The 18,486-nt window shown below is 38.5% G+C and overlaps 1 protein-coding gene across 1 annotated transcript; it reads right to left on the bottom strand.

Annotated features, from left to right (window-relative positions):
• Positions 1-13,814: 13,814 nt before the first annotated feature.
• On the bottom strand, positions 13,815-14,141 carry LOC125471754 (auxin-responsive protein SAUR71-like). The gene has a single exon (XM_048572467.1). The coding sequence runs from the start codon at positions 14,139-14,141 to the stop codon at positions 13,815-13,817; it is 327 nt and encodes a 108-aa protein (XP_048428424.1).
• Positions 14,142-18,486: the final 4,345 nt, after the last annotated feature.

The following is an 18,486-nucleotide window of genomic DNA, read 5'->3' as shown; positions in this document are numbered from 1 at the left end:
TATTCAGAGGGCAGCTCGCGAGAAGAGAATTCAAAATAATAATAATAATAATAATATGTGCGTGTGTGTGTGTGTGTAAAGAGAACCACACGGCCCAATGGCCCTAGGTCCTTACCCACGCGGCCCAGCAAAAATGAAGGCCCGTCCCTCCTCCCTTTCCTTTTCTTCACTCGCCAAGTGCTCTAAACAGGCCCCAAGGCCCACGACCCAATTCAACATAGAGGGGGGCGAGTGCCCCGGGCCTCTCTCCCTCTCTGCTACAACCCAGCGGGCCTAAGGCCTCTCGGCCCAACCTCTCTCACTCCATCTCGCCTGCTATAGCAGACCCAAGTTTGCTCCACTAAACTTGGCTTGTGCTGAGCTCACTTAAAAGGGGCTAAAACCCTACAACTCACCCAGCAGAGCACCCCCGTGCTCCATCTAACCCGTGCCACGCCACCAAGCAGCCTGGTGGCTCCTTGTCGTGTGTCACGTACACCCACGACCCTCGTCAAGCCAATTTTTTCAAGTCCCAAGACTTCCAAAAAATTCAAGAAAAAGAAAATTCAATTTTTTTCTTACCTTGGTGCAGCATGAAGAAAAAGAACTACAATGAGAGACGACTCTTTGCAAGGGCAAGAAAAGAAGAACGCTAGGGGAGGGGAATAAAAATTTCCTCTAGCTTTTCTTCCTTGTTGGAATAAAGATTGCTCTCCAAACTTATTTAATCCCCTGCTTAAGGCAGAATTAAATAAGTATTAAGGGTAATTATTTTCCTTTTCCTAGAAGAAGTCTATCTTCAAACCAAAGATCAAGTTCAAATTGGGAAACAACTTCACAAGCCTAAGCAACTTGGGATTCCTACACCTACAATCATTTTCCTCGTTAATCTCGTCAGTGGTAAAGCAATCACGGAGAAATCCTTAACAAATCTCCAATAATACCCCGCCAAACCAAGGAAACTCCTCACCTCGGTGACGGTTCGCGGTTGCTCCCAATTCTCCACCGCAGCTACCTTCTGAGGGTCCACCAAAATACCCTGAGCAGAAATGACGTGCCGCAAAAACGCAACTTGGTCTAACCAAAACTGGCACTTGCTAAACTTAGCATATAATTGGTGTTCCCTCAACCTTTTCAACACCAAAGTAAGATGTCGAACATGCTCCGCTTTAGACTTAGAGTACACCAGAATATCATCAATGAAAACAATAACAAACCTAACCAAATATGGCTGGAATACTCAGTTCATCAAATCCATGAAAGCAGCTGGCGCATTCGTCAACCCAAATGGCATAACCAGAAACTCGTAATGACCATAACGAGTCCTGAACGCCGTCTTAGGAACGTCATCCCTATTAATCTTCAACTGATAATATCCAAACCTCAAGTCAATCTTAGAGAATACGCAAGCACCTCGAAGTTGATCAAACAAATCATCAATACGTGGCAATGGATAACGGTTTTTAATCGTTACCCGATTCAATTGCCTGTAATCAATACACAGCCTCAAAGTTCCGTCTTTCTTCCTCACAAACAATACTGGAGCTCCCCACGGTGAAATACTAGGTTGGATAAAACCCTTATCCACCAATTCCTGCAACTGAACTTTCAATTCCCTTAACTCAGCAGGAGCCATACGATAAGGAGTCAAGGAAATGGGATTAGTACCTGGAAGCAACTCAATAATTAACTCTATATCTCGATCTGGTGGTAAACCAGGCAAATCCTCGGGGAAAACATCGGGAAAGTGTCTGACTACCCTCACATCCTCAACATTACTAGGAAGAGCCTCATCCAACACCACATGGGCTAAGTACCCCTAGCAACCTTTAGACAATAACCTTTTCGCTCGTAAAGCCGAAATAACGCCATGTCTCACCCCACTCTGCTCACCCACAAAAGTAACCATAGGTAGTCCAGGACGATGAAACGTAACTATTTTCCCATAGCAATCAATATTGGCACGATAGAAATGCAACCAATCCGTGCCCAGAATCACATCAAAATCAACAATATCTAACGGGATAAGATCAGCTGGCATAACAATACCCTCAACTATCACTGGACACCCTGGGTACACACAATCTACCATACATCTCTCCCCTCTAGGCATAGCGAACTCTAAATCATACCCTAGGGGTGTGGGGCCAGGTTGCGTCACTTGAGCAAATGTATGAGAAATCACAGAATGTGTAGCACCACAATCAATTGATACTCTAGCAAAATAACCAAGTATATTCAACATACCCATGATCAGATCTGGATTGTTCTGAGCGTCCTGCAGCGAAATATTATGAATACGCCCCTAGGTCTGCTGTCGTGCACCGCGACCTCTGCTCGTCTGACCACTGCGACTCTGAGTACCACGCCCCTGACTAGGCTGACCAGACTGCCTCGAAGACCCCGCACTACTCGAAGCAATCTCTCCCTGCTGGAAGTGTCCTCCCTGAAACCACTGAGAACCGCCTGCTGGAGCTGGAGGATACGGCATATAGCCGGCAGAATACTGAGGATAACCACCTTGGGAATAGGGGTCCTGGGGATACTGATACTGTCCCCAGGCATAAGGAACAACATCACCCTGATAGTGATAGGCACCACCTCGACCTGTCTGCTCATAACTACTCGGACCCTGAATCTGCTGGATAGATGCAGGTGGCGGCAAGAAAGTCTGCTGCGGCTTCTGCTGCTGACTCTGGGGGCATTGCGCAGCTCGATGTCTCATCTGCCCACAAGTAAAACAACCACTACTACCATGCCTACACTCGCCAGTGTGCCGATTATTATACCTACGGCAAAATGGGGCCCTACCTCGGCCACCATCACCCTGTCTCTGGCCTCGAGCACCACCAGCAAATCTACCTCCACATCCATGACCAGTGGCGCTGAAACCACCGCTAGAAGAGCTAGAACTAGTACCACCCCTCTTGAAATTCTGAGTCTGACGAGGCCCGAGCGACGCTTGACCTTTACCCTTAACATCTTTCTTCTGACTACCGTTCTTCTCTTCTTCATCACTCTCGCTCGTCATGTTTTCAGAGTCCTTAACTCTCAGCAAAACCTCGTAGAAATCCTGGCAAGTGTCACAATGAGTAGTGGTCACCATCGAACGCCATTTCTTCCTAGTACCTAAGCGAAAACGACGAAGCATCTCCGCCGGATTACCAGCAATCTCTGGATGGTAGCGAGACAAGTCAGTGAACTTCTGATAATACTCATTCGCTGTCATCTTCCGCTGTTTCAACTCAGTAAATTCCTGCTTCTTACGATCGATGTACTCAGGGGGCACAAACCTTCTCTTGAACAAAGTGATGAAAACATTCCAATCCGTCTTCTGAGCTGGAGTCAAACGACGAAGTTCCTGCTCCCACCAGGTTACAGACTCCAAACCCAGAAACCACGAGGTCGTCTCAACCCATTTCTCGACTGGAAGATTCCCCTGATTATTCAGAACACGAAAAGTCTTCTCGATGTGCTCTAACCATCGCTCTACACCCTCATGACCTTTATTACCCTCAAACTTATCCAACTTCAAATTGTACATAGTCTCCAAAGGAGTCCTCTAGGGAGGGCGAATCGCCGACTGAATGGCGGTAGCAATAGCTTCCCTCAGCTAAGCAATATCGGGGAAACTAGACTCATCAGAGCGACGTGGTTCTCGACGAGGCGGCATAATTCTGACAGAAGGCACCAAAACCATTAGAATACTCACAAAAGACACAGGACTGCCAAACCTAGGCTCTGATACCAAACTGACACACCCCGACCGAGATCAGGGCGTGCTGGCCGTCACATGGAAGTGACGTAGCCATGTGCACAGTACGGAAGCTAATAGGGTAGTAATATAAAAGTACAAATAATTAAAAACTAGCATACATAAGGTCAAAGTAAGTGTGCTAGCGTAAGTGAGATGCTAAGTTTAGAGCAATAAGTCTACAGTAGTCCAAATTAAAATGATGCGACAACAGTGGACCCGAAGGTGACCCTACATTGGTGAGTGTCTGTCAGAAACGCTTGGAAGCCCTCTGGGGAAACCACCGAACCTGCTAAGCAACTAGAACCTGGAGGGGCACAAAACAAAAGCGTAAGTGGGCAAAAACAAAGCTCTTTGAAAACCATTTAGTAAAATACATTCTAACCCCGTCGCCGTAAAACCTGTATACTTCCATATGTACGTATACAATAAACATGCCAATCATGCTCAAGGATATGCCATACCAAATCTCATGCTGAAATGCAAGTGCTCAGGTATAAACCGTATCAATAACATATCACTGGCAGCCGGAGTCACCTAAAGTGACCTGTACGGCTGAATCTAGAGATCAAATCTCAATCTCAATAACTAAACCTGCCCACGAGTCGGAACCACCTAAAGTGGTATGTACGACAAGCCTGGGTGTAATACATATAAACGCTCTAGTGCTACGATCACATGAAGGCTTGTGCGAATAATTGCGGGTCACCTACGAGTTGGAACCACCTAAAGTGGTCTCTACGACAAGCCTGTGCACCTAACTTGGATCCAAGCTGAGTGTGTGGTGCGGGAGATGAACAACACGTGAAGGACTGTGCCCTACTCTGGGCGGGAGCACTAACACCGGGGGGTGCAGGTTATGAGCTCTCTAAGCAACTCTAATCGCTATTGAATGCAATTATTAAATAACGCTTACCTGGCGCTTACCTGTGCCTCCATAGCACCCATACATATATATAACATATAAATGAATATGTAAATAAATATTTATGCAACTAATCATGCATACTAACCAACCACATAAAAGGAATGGCATATAACTAATAAGCATTTATATAAAATTTCTGGGAATTATAAGTATATAGGTATATACGGAAAACAAAAGCCCACTCACTGGTATGTGGAAGGGTCGTAGCCTCCCTGCCTCGAGTGACCACACTCGTCCTCGGGATATGTTTCACCTATATGCGAAAATACTATAAAAACATTAATTTTAAAGCACATAACCTTCCTTTCGTAATAACTTCTCATACATTGCTCAAAATGGACAATTAAATATACCAACGTGCTCTACACAACCTCAGGATCACACCCATATTTTTAGAAAAATTTTCCACCGCCGCACGCGCCCCCACGCGCAGGCACGTGCCTGGCACGTTGACGGCGTCAACTGACGCCATGAGGAATATTCCGTTAGTTCTAACGGATTCCGTCAACGGCGTCAGGAATATTCCATCAGATTTGACGGAATATTCCGTCTCCTTCCCCGCGCGAACCTCCGGTGACGTCGCTGGCGCCGGAAACTGGAAAACCTGCAAACCTTGTTTTCTCTCTTGTTTTTCAGCCATTTTTCGTGATTCTTGCACCAAAATGAAGCCTAAGACTAGTAGAACACGACCAAACAATTTTTAAGGGTAAAAAACTACTAGATCATACCTGTCCAAACCTCCCAACTCCGGTCAACTCCAAACGCAGTGATTCCGACGTCAAAATTCTTCAAACGAAGCACTCCGAGGCTCCTTGGGACCTCACCAAGTCACCTACGAGCTTCAAAATCCCAAAAACGTGCTAGATTATTTTTGCATGAATAGTAACTAAAACGGACCTCGTCGAATCGACGTGAAAACGGCGATAACCTTACCTGAAAATGGTACGACTGGACTCCTCTCAGCCTCACGAGCACGAAGGTGGTCTTGGTTCCCTCGATCTGTACGTGGTTGAGTGTGTTTGTGTGTGTCCGTACGTTTTCAATGGAAAAAGAGAGGAGAGGGGACTCGGGGGAGAGACAGACAGGGAAAGGGACAAAGAGACAGTGAGAGTGAGAGTGTGTGTGTGTGTGTGTGGCCCAACACATGCCAACACCATACCAAACAACCACTAAACGTAAAAGAAACGAACTAAGGGCAAAATAGTCATTTCACACATACGTTTTCGATAATTTCGGGACGGGATGTCACATTGAATATGTCAACTTAAATTAAAGTAATTAAAAAAAATAAAGGTACAATTAAATTAAATTGAAAACTTGAAAATTTGAAAAATCTTGCGCTACCAAATATTTCTTCATGCAAACAATTACTATAACTAAATTAAAATAAGATAAATAATAAAACAAAAATAAAATACCTTGCGCAATAAAATATTTCGTCTCGCAAACAATTAATTTCGTTGCTCAAAATATTAAATTAATTTAATTAAATAAATAAATTGTGACATCCCACATCGCCCAGGGGAGTGGATCATGTAAGCTTTATATGTATATTCCCATCTCTACCTAGCACAAGGCCTTTTGGGAGCTCACTGGCTTCAGGTTCTATCGGAACTCCGAAGTTAAGCAAGTTCGCGATAGAGCAATCCCAGGATGGGTGACCCACTGGGAGGTTTTCATGTGAGTTCCCAGAAACAAAACCGTGAGAGCGTGGTCGGGGCCCAAAGCAGACAATATCGTGCCACGGTGGAGTCGATCCCAGGATGTGGTGGAGGCCCGGGCTGGGATGTGACAATTTGGTATTAGAGCCAATCCTTGGCCGAGTGTGCCGATGAGGACATTGAGCCCTTAAGGGAGGTGGATTGTGACATCCCATATCACCCAGGGGAGTGGATCTTGTAAGCCTTATATGTATATTCCCATCTTTACCTAGCACGAGGCCTTTTGGGAGCTCACTGTCTTCGGGTTCCATCGAAACTCCGAAGTTAAGCGAGTTCGAGCAAGAGCAATCCTAGGATGGGTGATCCACTGGGAGGTTGTCATGTGAGTTCTGAGAAATAAAACCGTGAGGCCGTGGTCGGGGGCCCAAAGTGAACAATATCGTGTTACGATGGAGTCGAGCCTGGGATATGGTGGGGGTCCAGATCGAGATGTGACATATATAATAAAAAACCAAAAAATTTATGCGACGAAATATTTCGTCTCGCAAAGGCACTTTACGGGACAAATATTTATTTTCATCTCGTAAACCTTATCATAACGAGCTTTGCACGACCAATCATGCTTGACAAAAATTTTGTCTCGCAAGATTTTGAGCGACAAAATCATACTTTGCGCAACAAATCTTATTTCGTCGCGCAAAGTGTTTTTTGTAGTAGTGCTATTAAACTTATATTAAGATGTCACTAGGATATCCCCTTACCCTCGCTTGCCACATTCTTCCAATCAATTTTTTCGACTTGATACATGTTGACATACTTTAAGCATATCACAAACTTGGCCAAAACTCTAATTTGTAACGCAGGTTATATTGCCCTCATGTTGTCGAGCTTTCCTAAAGAAACGGTTTATATGATACCTGTTTGCTCCCTAAATTCACCATGGGCCTCACAGGCATGCCGGGAATTTACTCAAACATGAAATTGGAGGGTGCGAGCATGCCACTACTAGATGCCGCTAGTAGATGGGTTTTGAATGATTGAGGTTGCGCCTGAGTTCGACTTCTGACCAAGAGATTGTGCCATTGAGTGGGAGTGGCTCAAATCAAAGTTCTTTCTTTGCCTTAAAGATAAGGACTTTACTTATATGGAGAAATGTAAGTACAACTAAATGACAAGGTTGCTGTAAATGACAGAGGAAAGTAAATGACTAAAAATGAGTTGTACATAAACTACAAAGGAGATCAATACTACCGGATGAGTAACAGAGCTAATAAACTAGACAAAAGATAGCTTTTCTAAGGAATATATTGCTAAAAGAACTGGGATTTAGGCTGATTATAGCTTTTGAATGCAAATCTGGCTTAAGAGCAGAGTTTGTATGTTTGTTTGTTTGTTTGATTAGTTGAGTATCCTTGTCTCTGGGGCCTCTTCTTCCTTTTATAGCAAATTAGCCCGATTGTTGTAACTTTGTTCTTGCCCAAAAGCACTTGGAGGGTAGTGAGTCATCAACTTTTTACTTGTAATGCCACTGAAAAGTGTTCTTTGGCTGGTAGTAGGTTAGTCTCCATCACTTGTCACTTAAATGGCAAGCACGTGGCTTGCATTTTTTATTAGAAGGCTTCAATTTGCTTCTGGGCTTAGTGCTGGGCTTCGAGCAAGTCTCCTTTAATTAGGTATTCTTGGGCTTTTCTTCATTTAAGTCCAATGTTCAAATATTAACCCAAACAATACCAATTAACATTATGGAGTTTATCAACACTAAATTTCCTAGCCTAGACTCAAAATCCAAAAGCTCAAAAAGAATAGAAAGGAACACCAAATTTTCGTGTTACAATACACCAAATACACCCAAAACTCACAACTCACAAACACCATTTCTCAAACTTGATGACTCTCCAAAAGCATTCTAATACTTCTTTCAAGTTTGGTGACTCCAAACTGTTGGATGCTGACTATACTTCTAGAATTCTATTTAGCTAGGGTCTTTTCAACCTCTCCAAATTGTATAATAGGAACAATGAAGGTTACCAAAACTTTCCTCTTTCCCCTCTCTCTTAATTGGAAAGGGATCCTCTCCGGATCCTTTTCCCTCTTAAGTAGCTGCATCTTTAAAGGGATGGAGGGAGGAGAAATTAATTGGATACTTGAACTTCAAATTTGGCATATAAGAGCATCTCCAAAAGAGATGTCAAATTTTGAATATAAAATTTAACTTTGACAGTCAATGTGGCATTTTGACATTTTTTAAAGTTTTATTTCCACCCGATATGTCAAATTAAATTATTTTTTTATTATATTATAATATAATTAATTAATTTAATAAAGGGCATTTAATAATTATTAAATCTGGACCGTTCACATTTTTTTTTTCAACAAAAGAGGACCGTTCACTTACCTCAATTGAACAAAAGAGAATGGGTCAACAACAACACTAATTGCAATAATGATTAAATCAATAAAAAAAACTAATAGAAAGTATTAATAATTAATTTTGAAGCTGCTGTCAAATTTAACAGCAACCCTCTTATTGCCAATCCATGTCATCATCACATAGGATCTGACATTTCAGTTGAAGAACATTAGTGAGGCTTTTTTTTACCATTATAACTTATGTGAACATTTTAACATCTCCTTTAAAGATATTCTAATTAGGGATACTTTGGATGCGGTCCCTAATCCTTAACATTCTTTGATTAAAACCTTAATAGTATTCAAAGTTTGATCAAGGTCCCTTGACTTTGTACACCTCATTATATTACTATTAATATTTATATTTTTATAGTTTTGACATTAATTGTTTGATATTTTATGAGATTTATAATCCTATAAATTTAAAATCCTTCATTATAATACTATTAGAAACAGTTACAATAAAAAAATTCAAACATTTTGATTGAATAAATGGATAAAAACTATGTTGATAGGAGCATATTTATGCTACTTAGTTATGTTATTTCCTTGCATTTAGTGAGCTAATTACTACTTATTATAGTGTTTTAAGCTATTTTCGTTTGTTTGTAGATCCTAATGACAAAGTTGGCAAGAAAAGGCAATTTTGAGCCTTTTAGAGCAGTTTGGGCTTATTATAGATAGCTTGTATATGGAGCAAGGTGGATGGACGAATTTGGAGTCAAAAGAGGCTAGGAACATGCTACAAATCAGAAAAGGAAAGTTCAAGACAAAGAAGATAAGGAAAGAGCAAGAAATATGGAAACTTATCCTAACAACCTTATCTTATCCAAACCTTATCCTATCTTATCCTAACCTAATCTTGTTCCACCTTAATCCTAGCTGCAAGTGGACCTAAAAACCTAATTTCTAGAAGCCTTATCTGACCCTAAAAGGGTGCCGCACCCTTCCCCCTTTTATTTCTTCTAGAACACCCAAAATCAGCCACAAAACACTTAGTTTCTAGAAGGCCCAATTTTGGACGAATTTCCTAAACCTTTTTTTGATTGGATTCTAATTTAATTTGGCCCTTTTCCTCTTGGATTTGGATTGTATAAGTCCATATCTGAAATTAATTGGGCTATGACTTAATTTCCAAACCTTGGCCGCAACCTTGGGGCCCTAATCACTTATTTCTGCTAGGTTTAACCCTAATTTCTGACTGCTAGGCCGAGCACTATATATAGGGACCTTAATTTGCCGCACCCATTTACACACCCTAGGCAGCCATTCATCATTCAATTCATTCATTCATTCACTCCACACACCATCCATTCAGAAATACAACTTTGTGCCGCAAACCCTAGGGAGAAGAAGGAGTGTCGTGGCCTCCATAGGAGAAGGAGACTCTTGTGCCGCAAGGAATCTTCAACCATTCAAGACTTTGACAGTTCTTTCTTCCCTCGTTTCGTTTCCATGTTTATTTTAATTTGTTTTTCAATTATTATGAACATGTGTAACTAAGTTTTTCTTAGTTAGAGATGAATTCAAAGCCATGGACATATGTTTTATATGAATTGATTTCCTCCAGATTTTGTTTCTTGAATTGTGAATGTGATTTACTTAATTGATTTATTGAGAACTTGTTCTTGTGTGTTGATTAAGGATGCATACTTAGTTTTCATACATGAATTTGATGCTAGGATATAAGGGAATTTCACCGAATCGTTATGAACTTATATTCACAAGTAGTAAAAATCACTAGTCATGATTGTATTAAGTAAATTCTAGGCAAGAGTATCATGCATCATAGTTACGAATGCCTAGTCAATGCTTAGGGTTTTCAAAAAGCTTAATGATCTTTGATTTTATCTCTATTATGCAGTTCATGTAGGGAATTTGATAAGAATAATTTGATTGTCGATGCGTATTCCATCTAATTCAATGAAACTAGGAAAATCTGAAAGTTAATTTGTGCTTTTCACAATTAATTTGGGGCATTGTCATTCATGGTTTAAGGGATAAAATCTGGAAATCAATTTGTGTTACATATATGCATGTGTGGAGAATGACCCTCTAACTAGCCTTTTTCCCATTCATTTCACCTAATTTAGTGCCTAATCTGTTTAGTTTACAATTTGTCCAATTTAATTAATTTCATCCAAATCAATTCCCCCTTTTATTAAGTGTGTTAGATTAGTTAGAAAAGTGTTTGAATCTGTCCAAATTAGTGTTTTGAGTCTAGTTTGAGTCTATCTGATTGTTTTGTGCTATTTTGAGTCTTTTTAATTTGTTTTGAGTCATATAGGTCTAGTTAAGTGTTTTTAAGTTTAGTTTAGTGTTTAAGAGTCTTATTTGAGTTGATTAGCATCCCTAGTTAATCCCCGGTTAGAACGATCCCTACTTGCATATATATTACAATTGTCACAAATAGGGTTTAATTTGTGTGCCAAGATAATTTTCACATCATATGTAAAAATAAGAAATAATAAATGGCAAAAGAATGTATCCATAGTGTTAAAAAAATGGTACATTTTACAAAACAATTGGTACATTTCACATATAAAAAAGTGGTACATTAATAAAGAAGAATGGGTACATTATATATAAATTAGGGTACAGATAAAAGATTAAAAAGTATGAGTACAAATGAATTTTTAAAAATATAGGCGCTAAAAGAAATTAATACATGGGTACAAAATAAAACTAAAAAGAAAATACTACAAATTAAAAAAAAATGTTGCAAATTAAAAATGGGTACAAACTAAAAATATAAATATATGATACAAAGTTTAGGCATAAAACATAAATATAACATATGTAATTTTTCTATAATTGATTAAATATACAATGTCACATGACGGTATACACATGGGTACAAACACAAATAAAACTTTAAAATATATGGGCACAAAAAGAAACTAATATATGGGTACAAATTACAATTGAAATGAAAATTGGTACAAATTAAAAAATATTTGCAAATTAAAAATAGGTAGAAATAAAAATAAAAATATATGATAAAAAAATTTAGCCATAAATATAAATATACTAATTGTAACATTTTTAACACTAAAGGAATATATTTAAAAATAAAAATATTTTATTATTCATGATGTTATTAATACCCAAAAACTTGATTAAAAATTCAAAATAAATATGATTTTAATCAATGGAACAAAAAGAAGAATGTAAACCTAATTTTCTAAAAATCATCAAATAAAAGTTTGACTCATCAATGGCTCCAAGCCCTGGTAGCCAATGTATGTCGGGATACCAACAAACGTTTTGCCAATGCCACGTACCGATAGCATGATCGATTTGCAAATTGGTAGAAAATTGAGCACAAATTTTGTTTAAATCAAGAAAGATAACTTATTTTATTTTATTTTTTTCAAAACATTTATTGAGAGTTGAAGCAACCATGGGATGGTACGTGTTCATCAAGAACAAGTTGGAATATAAGAACAAAAATGAAGGGCTAATCAGCCTTTTTATTCAGAGAAATTAGTCAAATAAATTAAAATTAAAGATGGGTATATTAGAAGAAATGGTTTTCTGGCCCACGGCATTCCGGGCAAAACAAAAGCTGGGTCCATGACTGGCAACAACCGGTACAAGTTGTGACAAGGTTGGGATGCGACATCAAATGCTTGTGCGGACGAGGTTGGAGAACATAAAATTGTGCTCACGTAGATGCCAACTGTTTCTTCTGCATTTTCGAGCTTGATTTTTCATGTGTTTCTTTCCGGTGTCATGAAATTAGGAATGTGATATCCACATATATTTTTTACTTTTCATAAATTTTTTATTAATTTCAGTCATTTGATTTTATTCAATTTATTTGATATGATGATCGGAAATTAAGAAAGTGTGTGAGAAGTAAAAAAAGATGTGTGGATAACATACCGATATCCACACACCTCATTTTACTTCTCACGCACCCTTTTATTAATTTCTATTCTTTTTTTTTTTGTTCAATTCATTCGATCCGACAGTCTAAAATTAAGAAGATGCGTGAGAAGTAAAAAATAATGTGTGGATAGCACAATCCTAAAATTATAACAAATATTAAAAGATCCAATTCCAACTGCCATATACATGTAGTTCTAGAGTAACGCTCAAGTTCTCCGTTTATCCTCATTCCTACTACCATGCCCACTAGTTGGTAAATATTGTGTGAAGATTGACCATCAATTTGGGTTGGCTATATTTTTATACATTGACATATAAATCGAAACGTGATAATATTTCGTAAATTCTTGCTAACGACCATTCTTCACACGCTAACCACGTGAACAGTTGTAAGAGAGAAATGTAGCATGCGCTCGTAATATGCAAGAATTTTTCTGTAATGCGAATTGCTGAGCTACCGCATATAACTTTATCATACATTATCAAAATCTGATTATTATCCTTTTGTTATATATTTGTGAATTTTGAGTTGGTGATGATCATTTTGGGCTCTGAATTATATCTTTTTCATTTTAAAATAAAATAGGCAATTGTTTTTTACTCACTAAAGTAAGGGTAGTGTTATTCGCACACTTCTTTTTCTTTCTCACGTACCTTCTCAACTTGTAGCTGTCAAATCAATGATGAATATCCACAATGAAAAATTAGTAAGAGTGTGAGAGGTAAAAATGAGGATGTAAATATCACTATCCCTAAACTAATGGCTCAAAGAACAAGCACAGTTTGCTCTCCACTCCTTGAAGACTGTAGATTAAATATGCAGAGTCTGCATGGTTTTTGTGCAGAACCTGCAGAGTATTGAGCAGACCTGCAGGCCATATATCAAGATGCAGAACATCCCAGCTCATGAAAATTATTAGCTAGAAAAATAAGCCGGCCTCCAACCGCTTGATTAATAAGTTTATGAACACGTAAAAAATACAAGTTCAAGTAATTAATCCTTACACAAATAAAAAGAATGAACATAATTTTCATTTCACAAGCCAGAACTCAGAAGAGAACAGCTCAATTTGACACCAGCATGTTAATCCCCAGCTAACATGAATGAACAATGAAAATATGTAACTGATATATAAAAGCATTTTTAAACTACATCAAACAATGTACTGAAAAACTCATGACTAACTAATTAAACTGGTTCAATCTTGTAAATTTTGGGTTTGGACCGTTTGATCATCCAGTACTCTTCAAAATCCTTGGCCTCGTATGGAATCCTCAAAAGTCCATCATTAGGAAAACCATATTCTTCAGCTGATCTATGCAGCAGCTCAGAGAAGTCTGCATGATGAAGCAACGTCATATGAACCATGAAACGCTTCGTATCACCATGTACTCCAACACAAACAGGAACATAACCTTTTGGTGTCACTGAATTATGGCTCTTTAGTCTTTTTAATCTTTGTACTCTTGGAGCTCCGATCAATTGGCTCAAAACCTTGCTGCTCCTCACCCCCATTAGCAAATAGCAAATTACTCTCTTCATCTGGAGTTCTGGGTCACTACTTCAGTTTCTTTTAGTAGTGATTAGTGCTTCAATTAATTTTAAAATATATAGGTACACTCCACTAGTACAAATTTAAGGCCTTGCGTACTTTGCGTCCTTTCTTGCATTCCGATGAATTAGACGTTGATCAATGATATTTTTTTATTGGTCATTAACTTGATGATTTGTGATTTGTGACATGCATCTGGTCAATATCAAATAAATTGGTAAATCTTGATGTACATATTGTCTTAAGTGGAGGCAACATGCCGTGACTATAAAATTGAAAATAGCTTTGAAAATTTAAGAAAATAATGTTTACACTCTTTTTTTATCCTTTCATATACATCTCTTTATTTTATTTATTTATTTATTCACATTTATTCAATTTAACAGCTAGTGTATACAAAATCACACATATAACAAAAATAATTGTGTAAAAGTCATTTTCCTAATTTTATTTCTGTGCCTACTATTTTACTCTCTAGTTGACACATATTAATCTTGAATCAACTACATTATAATATTTTATGTCTTCGCCGTCTACGTGCAAACCTGCGAATAAGTCAATGGGACGAGCATATAATTCAACCTTGCCGACCGTCGGTCCATATATTTCGAAATCTGAGGTTAATCATGCAGATAACTAATACAAAACTGTAAGGGTGCATATAAGACAATTGAGTCTGTTTCCTTTAATTTGTTCACATATTCACCAAGTACAAGAAAGAACCATATTTGTACTGAATGAAAATTTGTTTAGGACAAACCTTCTTCTTCCTTTCCTTTCTTTTTTAGGAGTTCGGGACAAATCTTAAGTTCTTAAGTATTAAATATTGGATTTCTCAAAGAAAAAAAAAAGTATTAAATATCCTAGCTAGCTACTTGAGGGGTGAGGTGATAAGAATAAGGTTGCAATCAAAGTTCTAAACGACGTTAAACGCTAGTTGAGCGGCAGAAACCTAGGTAAATTTACATAAACAAATTTATTATATATTATATAAATTAGTTAAATTTACTATATTTAATATACAAACAAATATTTAATAGGGTAAATATCGGTTTACTACCCTTAAGTTTCGTGGTTTTCAACATTTGGTACATGAAGTTTTTTTCGTCCCAGAGTCATATCTAAAATGTTAATTTTGGGATAGTCTCATAAATTCGTTAGCCTGGCTGTTAAATCAACCGTTAACTGATGACATGACGTCCACGTGGACAATGACTGGGCGCCACGTGCCAATATGGGGTCCACGTGAATATTAAAAATTAAAAATTAAAATTTTAAAAATATAAAAAATTGAAAAAAAAAATTATGTGCATTCGTTCACTCCTCCCGACCCCCTCCCTCCTTCTCTCTCCCTTCTCTTCCCTGCATCCAACCTCCTCGCACATCCACCCATTCCCCTCCTACACCCACCCATTCCCCTCATTCTCCCTCCCTTCTCTCCTTTACACTCCACCTCCACTTTCCTAAATAGCGAGTTCCCGGTCACCACTGACATCGTTGTCGCGAAAACCACCATTGCCAGCCGACTCGATAGGATCTCGAAATCCTGGCTCTTCTTCAAGCTTTCGATTTACTCAGACAGTGTCTCGAAGAACGGCGACGTCGTTTTGTCCTTCGTTTTCATCACCCTGGCAATGGGTGGCACGCCCTCCTCGTCCATCTCGAGGCGCGTCTTCTTCAGCGCTACCAATTAGCTGGTGGCTTTGTCCTTCACCTTGTAGACCTTGTTGTACGTACCTTCACCAACCTTCTTAAGCTTATCGTACTTCTCCATTTCTGAGAGATCGGGAAATCAGAAACCCTAGAAATTTGAAGTTCTATTTCTTCCTCTTGTTTTTCTGGATCAAAATCGATGGGTGTGCAAGGTGGGTGGGTGTGTGGGAAGGGTGAGTGCATAGGAGAGAAGGGAGGGAGAAGGAGGGGAATAGGTGCGTGTGTGGGGAGGTTGGGTGCAGGGAAGAAAAGGGAGGTCAAAAGGGTGAACGAACGCCCATAAATTTTTTTTCTTTTTTTTTTTATATTTTTAAATTTTAAATTTTTTAATATTCACGTGGGCCCCATATTGACAGTGGCGCCCAATTATTGTCCACATAGGCATCACGTCATCAGTTAAGGCCGATTTAACAACCAGACTAACAGATGTATGAGACTGTCCCAAAATTAACACTTTAGGTATGACTCTAAGACGAAAAAAACTTCATGTACCAAATGTTGAAAACCATGAAACTTGAGGATAGTAAACTGATATTTACCCTGTTTAATAACATATTGTTCTAAAGGATTCTTACATATTATAAAATATAATTTTTTTTTGTCAGAAAATAAATTTTTTATTAAAGAGAGAAAATTACACAAACATAAAAAATCCAAGCCAAAAGAGATCAGCAACTGAATAGATCATGAGAGGCTCACTCAAGCAAAGGCCCAGTAACAAGCAAGAAAGCAAAACACAGAAAACAAAAATATCTAATTGCCAACAACAAACGGAAACAAACATTTGTAGCTGCACCAGTGGAGACAACGCCAAGTTGAGTCCCGCAAAAGTAGTGCAGCACCACGCTAAACCATATCCAAAAACACACCCAAACCATAAGTCAAATCTTAAAATGCCGAAACAAATTGAACCACCAGTATCCAACCTTTTTTTTTTGGTAAAAAGTATCCAACCCTTTGATAGCAGCATTTGCAATGAGATCCAAGAAAAGGGAAAAACAAATGAATGGGGGGAGGGCAAAGGGGGCATGTAAAACACACTTGTTACGAAGCAAATCGCACCACAATTCGCCCAATTTTTTCAACAAATTGATATAGCAAGGGCCTTGAGGTGTAGATCTAGAGATTCAAGCAGGTCAAGCACTTCAAGGTCTAATTTATGGCTAGGTGAGGAGATGGATATTGGAATGCATGAGAGGGGAAAATGCGTTTGCAGGGGAGGGTACTCAAACTTAAGATTAGGGTTGTAAGAGAGGAAGAAAATAAGAAAGGAAAGAGAGAACTAGAAAATTGATGATAAACACCAATGAAACGACGATTTACGTCGGGAAAACGTGCCACCGACTCTCAAAATGGTAGTCAGAATCAAAGATGGTTGGAGGCAGAGCAAGGGGGTGGGATTTCTAGAAAGAGGAGAGTTTTTTCTCTTTCTAAAACCAAAAACGCATATAAAATATAAGTGTTATGTGTAACATTTTAAAGCATTTATTATTATCTTGTGACATGTGGGCTCGTGGGCTTAACAAACAAAATCCAAAAATAATGCCCCACTTGTATATAAAAACATAAACACAAGCATTTGCCTGCAAATAAATCCTACACTCGCCTCTTTGCCTCAAAAGTATACAGAGCAACCGTCTCCATTTTCATTCCTCTAAACCCTAATGTCGCCGTCTCCATTTTCTCCTCCTTCAGTCTCACTCTCTCTCTTTCTTCTCACTCTCTCTTCTGTCTTCTACGCACAGACAACGAAATGCAGATATTTCGCCGATATAGTATGAGATTGGCACTTGCAGATCTAGTAAAAGAGTCACAGTAAGTTGGGTGAGTTGTAGCAAAATAATATGCCTAGACTACCACATAGCGCCCCCTAAATCCTCTCCGCCTTAGTTGAACATTTTGGCCCAATTATCTTAATGTGGTTTTACTAATGGATCCCTATATCTACTTAGGTGCAATTGTTATTAGTGACCATGTTCCTCTTAGTTTGGGTAACTCTTCGCAGACAAAGTATCTATGAGTGGGTTTTTTCTCTTAAAAGTAGCATTATATATAGTTTCCATATTTTTGTTTGTGTTTATTTGTGTGACATATGCCATATAACTTGGAAAATAATAAATGCCTACGGTTACTGCCTTATTTATTATATTGCAAGTATAAACTATGGCATGTACGCATTTGTGATTTTTCTGCTCATTATTAAAAGTGTCCATGGTGTCACCTTTAGTTGTATTGTCTAGGCCAGTGATAAGCTTCATTCGTATGTTCACATGCACCATTTATGCTCACTTTTAATACAGAGTAGGTGTCAGCATGTCCCTAGTTTTGCATTAGGTAACTAGGACCTGTATGTGAGCGCATAACGCTAGCTTCATGTAGTACTAGAATGTAAATTACACACTCAGCCTATTCATGTAGTGACTTTACATGACTTGTGTGCTTATATGATCTGATGAGCAATGACTACTTCCTATAAACATTGATTTTACTATTCTATACTCGTATCTTTTTATTACTACATTTATTGGGTACTATACAATATACTTACGAATAGTATGTTATTTTGGAAAACCATGCTTGTTTTACAGTGAGGGG

This window comes from the organism of the source record quoted next, unplaced genomic scaffold (assembly GCF_019419815.1).
Source record: "Pyrus x bretschneideri cultivar Hongxiangsu unplaced genomic scaffold, Pyrus_bretschneideri_v1 Contig61, whole genome shotgun sequence".
Lineage (NCBI taxonomy): Eukaryota > Viridiplantae > Streptophyta > Magnoliopsida > Rosales > Rosaceae > Pyrus > Pyrus x bretschneideri.
Note: the sequence above shows the minus strand (reverse complement) of the source record. Positions and strands in the feature narration are given on the sequence as shown.